At 46.6% G+C, this 15209-nt stretch overlaps 1 protein-coding gene across 11 annotated transcripts in view; it reads right to left on the reverse strand.

Annotated features, from left to right (window-relative positions):
* LOC123127378 (probable magnesium transporter NIPA2) overlaps positions 1–15209 on the reverse strand; it is a 57174-nt gene that overhangs the window by 20256 nt on the left and 21709 nt on the right. For 6 of the 11 annotated variants that reach the window (XM_044547032.1, XM_044547035.1, XM_044547034.1 and 3 more), the window contains 5 exons: positions 14187–14277; positions 13950–14110; positions 13371–13498; positions 13145–13282; positions 2712–2804 (listed from right to left, as the gene is read on the reverse strand). In XM_044547032.1, the coding sequence (XP_044402967.1) occupies positions 2712–2804; positions 13145–13282; positions 13371–13498; positions 13950–14110; positions 14187–14277 (611 nt within the window). Of the gene's footprint in view, positions 1–2711; positions 2805–3305; positions 3815–13144; positions 13283–13370; positions 13499–13949; positions 14111–14186; positions 14278–15209 lie in introns of those variants that run through there. The other 5 variants (XM_044547041.1, XM_044547042.1, XM_044547036.1 and 2 more) reach the window with 4 other exon arrangements.

The following is a 15209-nucleotide window of genomic DNA, read 5'->3' on the forward strand; positions in this document are numbered from 1 at the left end:
GTGGCCACCGTGCGCCTCCGTGCGGCCTGCCCATAGGAATCCTCGTTGGATTTTCTCCAGGAGCTTGAGGATCTTCTTTGGCGGCGCGAGCACTAGGAGCTGGTGGATGGGGATCGCGCTTAGTACCGATTTGACGAAGGCGAGGCGTCCGGCCTTGTTCATGAGATGCGCCTTCCAGGGGGGGAGTTTTCCAGCAGTTTTGTCGACGAGGGGCTGGAGTTGTGCAGCAGTTGGGCGTCCAAGGGTGAGCGGGATCCCCAGGTAGGTGACGGGCATCGCCGCGGTTGGGCAACCCAGGTTGGCGATGGCCGGGGCAGCCATGTCACCGTCGCATTTGATCAGCGTGGTTGTGCTCTTCTCGAAGTTCACTCGTAGGCCTGACGCCCGGCTAAATAGCTGCAGGATTTCCTAGACAGCGAGTGTGTCACGTGTCGAGGGGTGGCAGAAGAGTATGACATCATCCGCGTACAGCGAGAGGACGGGTAGCGCCCGGCGGGGGTGCAGTTTTTGCAGCACGTTGCGCTCGGCAGCGCGGCGAAAAAGGCGCCCCAATGTGTCGACAGCAAGCACGAAGAGATGTGGCGATACCAGATCGCCTTGACGAAGCCCACGACGGTGCCAGATCGCTGGTCCCGGCGCACCATTGAGGATGACCTTTGTGCTTGCCGACGATAGGAGAATGGCGATCCAGCCGAGGAAACGGTCGCTGAAGCCATATCAACACAAGACCTCAAAGAGGAATGGCCAGGATACGGAGTCAAATGCTTGCGCGAGGTCGAGCTTCAGGAGGATGCGCGGGGCGCCCAGCTGGTGGAGAAGACGGGCCGATTGTCGGGCAAGCACAAAATTGTTGTGTAGGCTTCGTCCCGGGATGAATGCGTTCTGAATGGGGCTGACCAGCTCGTTCAGCTTGGGCGCTAGGCGGAGGGACGGCACCTTTGCGAATATCTTGGCGACAAGGTGGATTAGGCTGATGGGCCTATAATCGCCCAGCCCGGCTGCATCGGAACGCTTTGGGATCAACATGAGCAGCGCTTGGTTCAGGCAGCTGAATCCCCGTCCTCGGAGCGCGTAGAGCTGCTGGAAGATACGGACGAAGTCATGCTTCACAATAGGCCAGCAGGAGCGCAGGAATTCTGCGGTGAAGCCGTCCGAGCCGGGCGCTTTGCGCGTCGGCAAACGCTTGACAGCCTGCCAAAACTCCTCTTCGCCAAAGGGGGTGTCCAGGTCATCCAGGTTGGAGGGCGTGATGATGTCGTCGAGGTTGAGGGCACACTCGCGAGGGTGATAAGTTCCGAGCAAGGAGTCAAAGTGCGCGAACGCCGCGGCGGCCAAGTCTGCTGGATCAGTGAGAATGGCTCCCTCAACCGTCAGAGTGTGTATCCTGTTCTTCTGCTTGCGGTACGTGCATTGATGATGGAAGAAGGAGGTGTTCGCGTCTCCATCCTTGAGCGATGTAACACGTGCGCGTTGGCTCGCAAGGGTACGTTCGAGCGAGGCGAGGCCGAGGTAGGAGAGCTTGATCTGCCTTCGTAGCCAATCCTCATGTGGCGTCAATTGGCGACTCTCCTGGGCCATGTCAAACCGCAGCAGCAGTTCGCATGAGATCGCGAGCTGGTCGCGGATATTGCCCACGGTGCGCGCGCTCCAGCTCGTGAGCTTGTGTGCGGTGGCTTGCATGCGTCGCATGATGCAGCGAAACGGGTCCACGTCGTCCACAGAGTGCCACGCGTCTGCGACCACGTCATGAAATCCATCGACTCGTGTCCAGTAGTATTCGAAGTGGAAGCGCCGGCGTGCTGGGGGTAGGGGCGAGCGGTCAAGGAGGAGGGGGTTGTGGTCAGATATGACCGAAGCCAAACATCGCAGGTGACACTCGCCATTCCGCTCTTCCAAATCAGCGGTGCATAGGACGCGATCCTGGACCAATACTAATACTCCTTAACAGAGAGAATGTATCTGGTGTATTGGACATCCATCTACAATGTCAAAAGCTTTAAAAATATATAAAAATAATTGAGTGCGTAGACACAATGATGTATAACAATCTAAAAAAAATTCAAATCCAAATTCAAAAGACAGTTTGTAAAACAAAAAGACCAACTCAGTGTCAATAGAGATAATTGGACGAATTCACAACCCAAATTAGATTAGCTACTATTCACTGAGATTTGTCTTTTTTTTTTGCTTCTCGAGTTGTGTATTATTATGTGCTGATTTGTTTTCCATTTTTTTATGACTTTTAGATGAGTGCACTGAGGTTGGGTGCACCGTGGGCACCACAAGCCTTGGTGCACTGGATACTCTCTCCTAATCCTCCTGGTAAAGCTCTAGCTCAGATTAGGTCCTGCAGTAGCCAGACAGGGACAGTGCCCTATCCTAGGTCTTCGGATTATTCTACCCAAACCATCTCGTTAAAGCTTATATAATGTGGAAATAATTTCTTCTGCAACATGCAAACACAGTTTAAAATTGTCTAATCAATTAATACATTAAAGACAAAAGGAGATACAAAAGAAAGTAGAACAATTTAGTTCCATATATCCCTGGCGATGAAACTTTCGACCCTTATCACTTATAAATGGTTTCATCGAATCAGTGACAATCTGCTAGTTCATCGTTACTATGCAGTACAATTCCTATCTAGGAGTAAATAAGCTATGAATGTTATCATGCAAAGATATTTGCAAGTTGACACACAGATATATCACCTTGTACATAATCATGTTAGCGAGAATCGTAAGAATGGTGAACATCACGTAGTATACCGGAGAGACCACAGCCGTATTGAAAGAGTCCAAAGCCTAGAACAATTCAACAAGAGGTGAAATAATCACAAGAGACTAGTTAGAACAGATTTCAGATTAACCTCTTTCTGCAGCATTTAAGATATCCGTAAAACATTGTAGAACAAGAACTCACCATTTGTATGAATAATTTAGAATTCTACCTGCTTTTTTCTTTTAAAGCAATATTTTGTGTTAGTTATCTTTGGATGACTAACTAGTCAGGATTGAGAGAAGGATAAATTTATTACCAGGCTCTTGCAAGTGTCCTTACATTTGCAAAATCTAAACTAAACAAAGAATCTGCAAGTTTCCCATTTAAACCAATAGCATGCTTACAAAGATATTCTATACTAAGAAAACTCTGCTTGCTAAGATTATCAGTTAAAAACAAACAGAAATATGCTTGGAAAATCAAGAGATAAACCATCAGATGCTTTAGGGGTTGTTTGGATAAGCAGAATATACAAAACCCGATCGCCATAAACTAGGAAAACAGACTAACAGAATAAAACCTTGTTTGGCCGCTGTAACAAACCATGGATATAGGAAACTCAGTTCTCGTAAAACCCAGAATTTTGCGTTTATGGAAAAACGAGTATTAGTGGTTTTTCCAAAAACGCGATTTACATATACCCGATCCCATACAGTTTCTCTTCTTCCTTCGTATCTCCTCACGCTCGTCCTCCTTGTCGCGACTGCGCGGAAAGCATGCCGATATGGCGTTCCTGTGATTAGCAGGCCTCCATCCACGACACTAGCTCCCCCGTGTGGCTTACCGCCGAGGGCGTCACCGCCAACCGCATCAAGCACTCGCATGAACTCTCCGCTGCCGGTGTCGAGGGGCTACACGCCCGCAGGCCGACCTCGTCTCGTCGGGCAGAGCTCGTAGGAGGACCAAAGAATGGCGGTAGGTAGTCGCGTTGAGAGGAAGCTTTGGCGTCTGTGTGCCGAATCATGGAGGCCTGATGGGAGGCGAGCAGAGGATGAGCAGTAGACATGGGGAGCGATCCCCCGAGTTGGGGTGGCTGCATGATGCACCGGCGACAAGGAATTAACAGTTGTACCTTGGGAATTGTCAATCAAAGGAGGAAAAGAAAAAAAGTGCAGAGAATATTACGAGGCAACAGAATAGGCCCCGTCCGTAACCAAACATGGAACAGGAAGAACTAGATTTGCACTTTCCTAACCCCAAACATGATTTTCTTTAAACTGATTATTCCATAAAAAAGGGGTAAAACCGGTTTTGCTAAAAACCAGCTACAAACTCGTTCTGTACAAATCCATCGCTAATATTTGCTATCCAAACAACCCCTTAGAGTGATTAGGGCATCCCCAATGTGGCTAAGCAAACAGACCCCATCAAATGTCCATGGACACGTCCGGGCATGTCCATGGACATCTGGCCAGGTGTTACATCCCATAATTTCTAAATTTGGAATGTTAATAGAATCTTTAATTTGCACCATTATTTCTGAGCATATTTTAAATTTTTTTTGGAATATTCAAAGTATTTTTCAACTCAAGGCAAATTATTGGAGGAGATAATATGAGTTCTCTATTGTTATATATAGTTGGAAAATGTTAAGAACATTTTTATGGACTTTTAGAACCAATTTTGGGAATAGATTAAACCCTAAATATTTTTTAGGAAATTATATTAAGACTCAAGTTCACTCTATTTGGAGAAAATGAATTTACAAAATTGCATTGAGGCTGGAAATATTTTTCCTATGCTCTATACTAGTACTGGTATATTTGTGATTTGTCTGGTATTTTTAGGAAGTAAATTGGCATTTTATTTAGACACGTTTACATAATGTATTTAATAATTAGGAATAAAACCAGGCAAACCCTAGCCTACTCGGGCTGCATTGTGTGAGCCCAAGGCTATGTTCCCCCGTGTGCGCAACGCAGCTTCCCCTCTCCCTCGTTCGGCCCAGCCCATGTTCCACTTCACATTTTTCTCCCCAAACGGTATGTGGAGCTCCCAAGACCGTCAGATCCACTTAAAATTGAGCACGCGCCACGCCGCCCTCTCACCAGTGACGGCGCTAGCCCACCCGCTCATCTTCAACCTCTGCACACTATCTTGTTTCCTTACGACAATCGTGTCATGCCCGATCCAAATTTGATCGATTTGGTTCAATGATTTGACCCTCGGCCACGCCTCGATCCTTATTAAATAATCTCCACCTCATCTTCCAAATTTTCGAATAATCTTGATTTGTCGTGCCCTAGAGCAACCGCACGATCTCTAGCAAACGTACCTTGACCTGAAGCCAGTTTCCACCATCGCCGCTCCAGCCAATCACTGTCGTCACAGGAGCAAGTTCGCCGCCAAGGACGGATTCAACATCACCAAGAACCACCACAGACGTTGCTGTCACTAATTCCGAGTTGCCGCGGCGTTCTTCTCCAATTCCGACAGCTAGATCCCATCTCTTCGGTGAGCCACTCCGCCACATTCCAATATGTTTCCTAATGGCGAGATAATATCGCGAAGGGGTACGCGCCCTGAGCCCTCGGATCTCAATTAGACGTCCCATGCCCATCCAGTTAACCAAAGAGGTTTTGAGGAATCAGAGCCTACCACGTGGCACATCCTCAGTAAATGTGGCAACATTGACAGATTCATACTATTTTTTTGTCATGGACCCGTTTAGGGGCTACCGACGGTGTTACGGCCCAGGGGTGCCTCAAGCCATCGGAAGTCGGCCCATCAGGGTAACCAAAGGCCCCTTAGGTCACTACACGGCCCCAGCCATCAACCCGGCATGTGGGCCCTCTAGAAGGAAGGAACCGACATCTTGGCGTCCAAGGCAAGAAGACCGAATCTCTAGGAGTCTCCACACCTCCCTAGCCGACTAGGATTCGTGTAAACCTAGGCCTCGACGCCCTTTATAAGTCGAGGCCGGGCAAACCATTAGGGCACCTTATCATCATCCCTCAGTATACCTACGATCCTAGGGATCACCATTGTACACCCGATTACATCAATACAATAAGACAGGAGTAAGGTTTTACCTCCAGAAAGAGGGGCCGAACCTAGGTAACTGCCTCCTGCTTCCCCTCTAGGCTTTCAAGCTAGTCGTGACACCCTACCGAGGGGTCTGTCAGATTCTACACTTGCAGAAGGCCATCTTGCAAAGCAAAGGATGGCTGAATGTTGTTGAGATAGGTGAATGTGGAGACAGCGTCAGGCGAAAGAGAGGCGGCAATCATTAACGCAGGAGCCGTCGCGAGAAGGTGATGATGCTTGCGCTCAGCCACGTCATTCTAAGAATGAGCACCAGGACAAGAAAACTGAGCAAGAGTAACCTGCTCAACAAGGACTCCACACAACATCTTGAAGATATAATCTCCTGCAGAGTCAGCACGAAACAAACGAATATGCGTAGAGAACTAAGTGTGAACCATGGTAGCAAAACACTTATATATAGGTAAGACCTTACTACGAGAAGACATAACATATATCCAGATGTGTCTAGACAAATCATCTATAATGATAATATAGTAGCGATGACCTCCTTTCGAGGCAAAGGGAGCTGGACCCCAAACATCAAAGTGAACAAGATCGAAAGGACGCCGACACAATCTCGCTAAGGTAACTGGACCTGTTTACCAAGCAGACAACCCTGACAGTCTGAGGACACACCATCGGAGACGGATCCGAGAAGACCAGGTCAAACTAAGGAATGTGAGACGAGAGCCACACAAGTGACCAAGGAGATGATGCCTGCTGAAAAGAGCTGGTAAACAAGGCAACATTGGCAGACAGAGAGGCGGTGGTAGCGGAGGGAAGGTGGAGCCAGTCAAGTTCCCAAAGGCCCTAGGAGTCACAGTGTCAAAGGCCAGCACCAAAGAGAGCACCAGTGTGACGATCCTAAACAAAACATGAGTCAAAGCCGAAAATGACCCTACAACCATAGTCAACAATCTAACCACCAGAAATGAGTTGCATGGTAAGTCAAGGAAAATGAGCAACATCAGGAACGATAAAAGATGAAGTGCCAAGAATGCATCAACCATTAACCAGGCAAGGAGAATTCAGAGGGTGAATAGAGAACAGAGTGGATGAATGATGAGTCATATGAAAAGATGCTCATGTATCAAGAATCCACAGAGATGTACCTGCCTGTGTAGAAGGTGGTCTCACAATGCCAGAAGAGTCGGTAGCAGAACCTACCGGTTAAGAACCAAAGGACGCAGCTAGCAGGAATCGAAGTCGCGTAATCTCCTGCTCAGTCAGGGGCTCGACGGGGTCAACGTAGATGCCCCAACAAGGAAGAACTAGAGGCAATAAGTAGGTCATGGAGTTGCACAGTATCCTACTGAGTTAAGGATACAGCTTGAGTAGTCGACATAGTAGCACCGAACAAGGAGCAGCGACCACCACCTGTGGAAGCCGCTAGAGGAGGCGGTGTAGGATGACCAGGAGTGGAGACGAGGTCGCATGCAGACAAGCACCAAGCGCCAAGAGTAGGCGTGTGTGCGAGGCTTAGTCGATGGGGCCATATGCACCAATACTGCCGGTGAAAGTCGCTAGAGGAGTCTGTGTAGACCGACAATGTAACACCCCGGATGTAACTTGCCATATTTGTAACTTCGACTCTTACCATTTTCGGCTTTAAGTTATGAGATTCCCTTCGTGGTTGGGTTTTGTTTTTCGTTTTGCATTTTGTTCATGTCATGCATTTCATATCATGTCATCATGTGCATCGCATTTGCATTCGTGTTCGTCTCATGCGTCTGAACCTTTTCCCCGTTGTCCGTTTCGCAATCCGACACTCCTACATGCACCGGCGCACCCCTCTTGACTCTTTTCGTGAGCGGGGGTTAAACATTCTCGGAATGGGCCGAGATTTGTCAAGTGGCCTTGGTACACCACCGGTAGACCGCCTGTCAAATTTCGTTCCATTTGGAGGCCGTTTGATGCTCCAACGGTTAACCGGGTAACCGCAAAAGCCCCTTGTGTGTTGCAGCCCAACACCCCTCCAAAACAGCCCAATAACCCATCTAAACCATCTCCATGTCCTCCGTCGTCGGATCACGATCGTGTGGGCAAAAACTACACCTCATTTGGACACTCCAAACTCTCTCTACCTATATAAAAGCCCCTTCCCCTCCATTTTCAGGCGAAACCCTAGCCACCACCACCTCCGCGCCGCCGGACACATCCGCCGCCGCCGCCCGCAACCAATCCCTGCCCGCCACGTGGCACTCCGCCGCCGCCCACCACCGCCGGCCCGCGAGCCCGTAGCGAGCCCGCTGAGCCCATCGCCGCCGCCATTCGCCCACCTCGCCGGCCCCACCGCCCGCAGATCCGCCGCGCCTGCCGCCGCTCCTTCTCATCGCCGGCTCAAGCTCCGGTCGGATCCGGCGAGCTCTGCGAACTCCGGCCATCTCCTTCCTCCACTCCGGCCACTTCTCCGATGAGATCCGCCGCCGCCTCGGTTCCCGTACCCGGAACCCTAAATCCGGACCCGGAGGTTGACCCTGAAATTCTCTAAGTCCCTGTTATTTTTATGCCATGTTCATCACATCGTATCTCAGTGACTGTAGCTCCAAATGATGCATATGATATGTCGAATTGTTCGTCTCTTTGAGCTCTTCATGCCAGTAGCATTTCCATGCATGATACTGCCCATTATGATGTCATTTTCATTGATGCAAGAGTGCTATAAAATGTTAACTGCCAGTACTTATCAGTTAATGAGGTTTTGTCATTTTTGTTGCATTTGATGTGTGCATCTTTTGAGCATGAGGTCTACATGTGTTTTGATCTACAACATGCCATCTTTACAGGGGTGCTTGTCTTGTATTTTTGTGATCTATATGGTGGCTAGCACAAGCATGCAAACTAGGCTCCGTGATGTTGCTGTTTTCAGGGATTTAGGATTTTTTGCTAAGTCATTTTCCTGCTGTTATTTTGATGCCATGTAAACTTGATGCTACAGTGAGATCCATGCTTATTTTAAGGTACTTCATTAAGGATGTTTTTGAACATGTGGTTATGCTCTATCCATTCATGCCCTTGTTTGCAATTATGGAGTGCTCTAGCATGTCATTTTCTTGCTCTACTTTTGCTATAAAATGTTCCTGGCTGAATGTTAACATGTTAATCAATATTGCCATGGTTGTTGCTAGTGATCCATGCATCCTATGAACTTGCTATTGCCATGGTTAGCTTCATGAACATGTCATCTTGCTATTGGTATGCTTACTTTGTCATGCAATGCTTTGTGGTGAGTGGCATGAGCTTGCAAAGTTGCTATCATGAATCTGTTTATGACATGCTTTGTTTTTCTACTAAGGCTGAAACTGTTAATAAAACTTGCTATATTTACAAGGGTGCCATCATATCTTCTGTGCCTTTTTGACTCATGTTCAGTAAGGGACTTTTGTTCTATGCATTTAGTAAAATCATGCCATGCCTTTGATTGTTATGATATGTTCCTGTAGCATGTTGTTTGCTTGCTCTAAACATTGCTTCCTGATGTTATTTTTGACATGTTAGTATTTCCACCAAGTCTGTGAAGCTGATATCTTTTGCACTTTTGTCATGCTTGTTTGAACATGCTCTTATGTGTTTTAGCCGTAGCTCAGTGTTCATGTTTTGTCAAGCATCTCTTGTACATCACTGCCATATGCTTTGTTGCTATGTTGGAGTAAGTAGCTTAGTTTCTTGTTGCATTCTAGATGACATCATGCTGTTAATCGCAGTTTTGCGTCATTCTTGTTTTGCTTGCCATTTGCAAAACGTGCATCCGTTTCCAGTAATCTTTATATCGATTTCAACCGAAATCATCTCATCTTTCCAGCGGCATACTTGGTTTGCCAAGTTGATGCCTTGTTCATTATTTCCCTTCCGGAGCACGCATATGTATTGCATATCATATCTTGCATATCATGCCATGTATTGCATCATGTTGCTTGTGCATTGCACCGTGATTGATTGTTGGTCCTTTGCTTGTGTTCTTGCTTTGGGTAGAGCCGGGAGACGAGTACGTGAACGAGGAACCTGTTGAGTACGCTAATGAGGATCAAGCTTTCGACAACTCTGAGAACTTTGCAGGCAAGATGACCATACCCTCGAAATCACTTCTATCTTTGCTTTGCTAGTTGTTCGTTCTATCGCTATGTCGCGCTACCTACCACTTGCTATATCATGCCTCCCTTATTGCCATGTCAAGCCCCTAACCCACCTTCCTAGCAAACCATTGTTTGGCTATATTACCGCTTTTGCTCAGCCCCTCTTATAGCGTTGCTAGTTACAGGTGAAGTTGAAGTTTGTTCCATGTTGGAACATGGTTTTTGTTGGGATATCATTATTATCTCTTATTTACTTTAATGCATCTATATACTTAGCAAAGGGTGAAAGGCTCGGCCTTTTGCCTGGTGTTTTGTTCCACTCTTGCCGCCTTAGTTTTCGTCATACCGGTGTTATATTCCTTGATCCTGCGTTCCTTACGCGGTTGGGTGTTATGGGAACCCCTTGACAGTTCGCTTTGAATAAAACTCCTCCAGCAAGGCCCAACCTTGGTTTTAACATTTCGCAAGCCCGAGGGTCATCTTTATTTTAAACCCCGAGCCAATGCTCCTCTGAGTGTTGATCCAAACCAGAGCACCGTGCGGGACCGTCCCTTGGCAACTTGGGTTATGTTGGTACCTGTACGCTTAGCTTATCCGGTGTGCCCTGAGAACAAGATATGTGCAGCTCCTATTGGGATTTGTCGGCACAGTCGGGTGGTCTTGTTGGTCTTGTTTTATCATTGTCGAAATGTCTTGTAACCGGGATTCTAAGACTGATCGGGTCTTTCAGGGAGAAGGAATATCCTTCGTTGACCGTGACAGCTTGTGATGGGCTAAGTTGGGACACCCCTGCAGGGTATAAACTATTGAGAGCCGTGCCCGCGGTTATGTGGCATATGGGAATTTGCTAATATCCGGTTGTAGAGAACTTGACACTTAATTAAAATGAATCAACCGCGTGTGTAACCGTGATGGTCTCTTCTCGGCGGAGTCCGGAAAGTGAACACGGTCTTGTGTTATGCTTGAACGTAAGTAGTTTCAGGATCACTTCTTGATCACTTCTAGCTTCTCGACCGTTGCATTGCTTCTTTTCTCACTCTTATTTGCGTAAGTTAGCCACCATATATGCTTAGTGCTTGCTGCAGCTCCACCCCACTACCTTTTCCTACCCATAAGCTTAAATAGTCTTGATCTCGCGGGTGTGAGATTGCTGAGTCCTCGTGACTCACATTTTTTGAGTGTCTATTTATTTTTGATTAGTATCTATGGATTGATCACAAGCCGAAACATGGTTAGAGCTCTAATATGTCTTGAACTTATATTGAATTCAATTAATCTAAATCTCGTAACATTTTCTGATCTATTTGATAGTCGCCAATTAAAAGGAGATATTTTCGCAATTTTTGTTATAGCCCTTGCTACGTCCCAACTGGGCTCCAACAGGTGCCGAGGATACCAGTGCAGGTGACGATACCGAACTCAAGTGGGAGTTCGACGAGGATTCGGGCCGTTACTATGTTTCTTTTCCGGATGATCAGTAGTGGGGCCCAGTTGGGACGATCGGGGATCTAGCATTTGGGGTTGTCTTCCTTTATTTTGGTTCCGTAGTCGGACCTTTCACTGTACTTTGGATGATGTATGGATTATTTATGTATTGTGTGAAGTGGGATTGTAAGCCAACTCTTTATCCCTTTCTTATTCAGTACATGAGATGTGTGAAGATTACCCCTATTGCGACAAGCCTACCATGCGGCTATGCCTCTAAGTCGTGCCCCGACACGTGGGAGATATAGCCGCATTGTGGGTGTTACAGACAATCACCGGTGAAAGTCACAAGAGCCTGTATAGAGCGATAATCACCATGTGCGGAGGACGCAAGAGTAGTCGCAGAAGAGCGGCCAGTACAACCTGAGAGAGGTGCCAACGTAACAAGCGGACGAGCACCAAACAATGAAGGCAGGCGCATGTGCGAAACGGGGTAAGCAAAACCTCCTTGTCCAATCTGACACATCATATTGCTTTCTCCCTCCTTGCTTGCACTAGAATCACAATGTTGTAGTGGTATTGCGATAACTATACTTTTGCATAGCTTGATTATTGTCACCTTGATATTGCCTTTACTTCTATTCCTAACCTGTTGCCTGATGTTGCTTTTGGGGTATCACACATTTTAACCCGGCTCAGATACATTTTTTGTTATGTGATAAGAGTTAATTATGTTAATATGCAATTAAAGGCAACGGTGGGAGGCCATGTTTAGAGCATCGGATCTCTTCCATTTAGGCTGCACTAGGAGCGGAGTTCTTGTTAACTTGATCCAAGACCGAGCGCGCTAACCACTTATGGGGCCACTTTAGTTCGGGCTTTCCATTTGGCATACGCAAAGTTGCATGAAACATCTTCGTCAACGGTAAGTATGAGATGTTATTTAATCATTGGGTGAGGTTATCACCTAATATTTGCATACATATAGGAATGTGGTGCAGCAAGCGGTTATCCTATATGGCTCTAGCCGATCCTTGTTCCCGCTCACAATGGTTGAGTCTGACACATAGCAACCGCATAATATCATTCCCAGGACGCCCACCGAACACAACGTGCATGTCATACTATGAGGTTAACACTTGTTCTGTATAGTGCCGGTCCCGGAGCGTTACATGGGTAAAGTGTACAAAACTCTGCAGAGTATAAAAACTAATCATGATTTGCCACTCCCCAGTTATGGACAATTTTTGAGCAACTGGACTTGAAACCTCTGGAAGATCTTATCATCTCAAATGACTAATATGAAGTGGGTTTAATTAAAACCTATGATCCTCGAAGGCTCTCATAGGCGGGTTAAATTGGAGGAGATGCAATTTAACAATAGGTTAACAAGAGATGAACAAGACTTGACTAGTAAGTAGAAGTGGGTCGAAACCAGCTTTCTGCAAAACAAAACCAAAAGCCTTTTCTTTTGTGCTCAGCCAGTTAAGGCTTTGACAATGTAAGATATTTTAGATTGATTATATGCTTAACTAGCTGTGGTTCTGTTCATATATTGCTATCGATCAGGAATAAAATGTTAATGTAAAATAGACCGAAAATTCAATGGTGGCTCATCATGGTCAAACATCTATACTTTAAAAAGTATGTGAATTCACGCATAGTTATACACAATGACACTCATAAGAACCATGCAAGTTCATATATCAGATGCCACTAAATCCAGTATTATGCCATTTGATTGAAACTGAAGTGCTATACCCAATTTCTCAAAAATGCAAACTTATACAGGGGGGGGGGGGGGGGGGGGGGGGGGCTGAGAGATTTATAATGGTTACCTTGTTTAAATAGTTCAACTGCACCAAGCAGCAAATAATGACAACAAATATGAAGAACCACGTCTGGACGTAGATGAATTGGTTTGATTCACTAAATGACAGCTTCAAGGCAATGGCAACTGCTTTTACGCTGATAACCTGTCCAGTCAAAAAAATATGTCACTGAACAATCACTAACTTGATCCATTTAATGATTTCATCAGATGGTATTGCACTTCTAATGTACCGTGAGTGATCCCATTAGTGAACAGATTGCAATATAGACGAGCATCTTCCTATGACCAGAGCGTTTGACAGCCCAGAAAATCAAAAAAAGAGCACCAACCACAGCCACACATGAATAAACAATGAAACCTGCAGAAATTACCCTTGCATGTCAATGTTGAGAGTGCCAACAAAGATACAGCCAGATCAAAAGGGAGCAAGGCAAAACAAAATAGTGTAAGTATATCTTTCCCCTGAAGAAAAGTTTATTAAGTTAAAGTTCTCTTTTCATATACTGAATCGTTGTGATCAGCGATCCTTAAGAAATGCCATGACCAGAACAAGGGGAAACTTAACTAAAATACTCGAGTGAATTATAATCTAAAAGGTAAGTTAATTCTTAGATATTCATACGTTTGACCAACAGTTGCCAAATTCTACACTATCTGCAATTGGACAATTTTCCATGAAATCCAAACCCATGGTCAAGTCATGAAATATCAAACATTGAATGCATGATCATGCAATTAGCAGCATTGCATCAATAAAGCATGAAATACTACAGGTTTCTATTGACAGGAGCAGGTCTTCAAGTTGCTACCTGGCTGAGTTGCAAAATGCCATATTTCCTCCACTGAATTAATCTCCCTCTCCTTTGGGGCATGCAAAACTATACCAACAGACCCAACAACACACAAGATGCAACCAACAACACCAAACATATGCAATCTCTCTTTCAGGATGAAGTGTGCGAGCACTGCACTGCATCAGCAAAAGATTAAACAGAAACATATACTAGGACAAATAAGTAAATTCAAGAAAATGGTATGGCTGCTACCTAAATATGATGCTCAGAGCTCCTAGAGGAGTAACAAGTATGGCAGGGGCAAATGCGTATGCTGCAAAGTTTGCTATCTCGCCCAGAATCACTGCAAATAAATAAATAAATAAATAAATAAATATCAAGATACGCATCAAGAGTGTTTCAGCTACCATTCCATGCTACAAATGTTGTTACAGATGAAATGACTGTAATTATAAGTATTAAAAAATGTCAATTTGAACTTCGCTAGAGGTTGTCCTTATGCACTTACAAAGTAGAAACTGAAACTAATGAAGGCTAAACGGCGAACACGGCCCACCAATCTGGCTCCAATGCGGTCTGCGCCAGGGAGACCCCGTGTCCCCGCAGCTCTTTGTGCTCGCGGTCAACACCCTCAGCCGCCTCATGCGACGCGCCCACGACTGCAGCATACTACGGCCGCTACACCCCAGACGAGCTATTTTGGCGATCTCACTCTACGCCGACGATGTGATGATATTCTGCCGTGCCACCCAGGACGACGTGGCAGCCATCAAGGGCATCTTAGCCCTGTTTGGCCGAGCTAGTGGGCTCCGGGTGAATTATGCAAAGAGCTCAGCTACCATCCTCCATGGCGAACCCGCGACGGCCGAGATGATCACCCAACTTGGATGCCCGGTGGTTGAGCTGCCCATCACCTACCTTGGTATCCCGTTAACACTCCGTCGACCCTCTGCTGCACAGCTACAGCCCCTCGTCGACTCGGTGGCCACCCGGCTCCTGACATGGAAAGCTTGGCTCATGAACAAAGCCGGGAGGCTCGCACTGGTCAAGTCGGTGCTGAGAGCTATCACAGTTCACCAGCTGCTCGCCTTTGCCCCACCCAAGAAGACACTGAAGCAGCTAGAGAAAATCCAACGTGGCTTTCTGTGGGCCGGCCGCGCCGTCGCCAATGTAGGGCACTGTCATGTCAATTGGCGCCACGCCTGCCGCCCCGTGGAATATGGTGGCCTTGGGATCCGCGATCTGGAGCGCGCAGGCCTAGCACTACGGCCGCGA

Source organism: Triticum aestivum, chromosome 6A (assembly GCF_018294505.1).
Source record: "Triticum aestivum cultivar Chinese Spring chromosome 6A, IWGSC CS RefSeq v2.1, whole genome shotgun sequence".
Lineage (NCBI taxonomy): Eukaryota > Viridiplantae > Streptophyta > Magnoliopsida > Poales > Poaceae > Triticum > Triticum aestivum.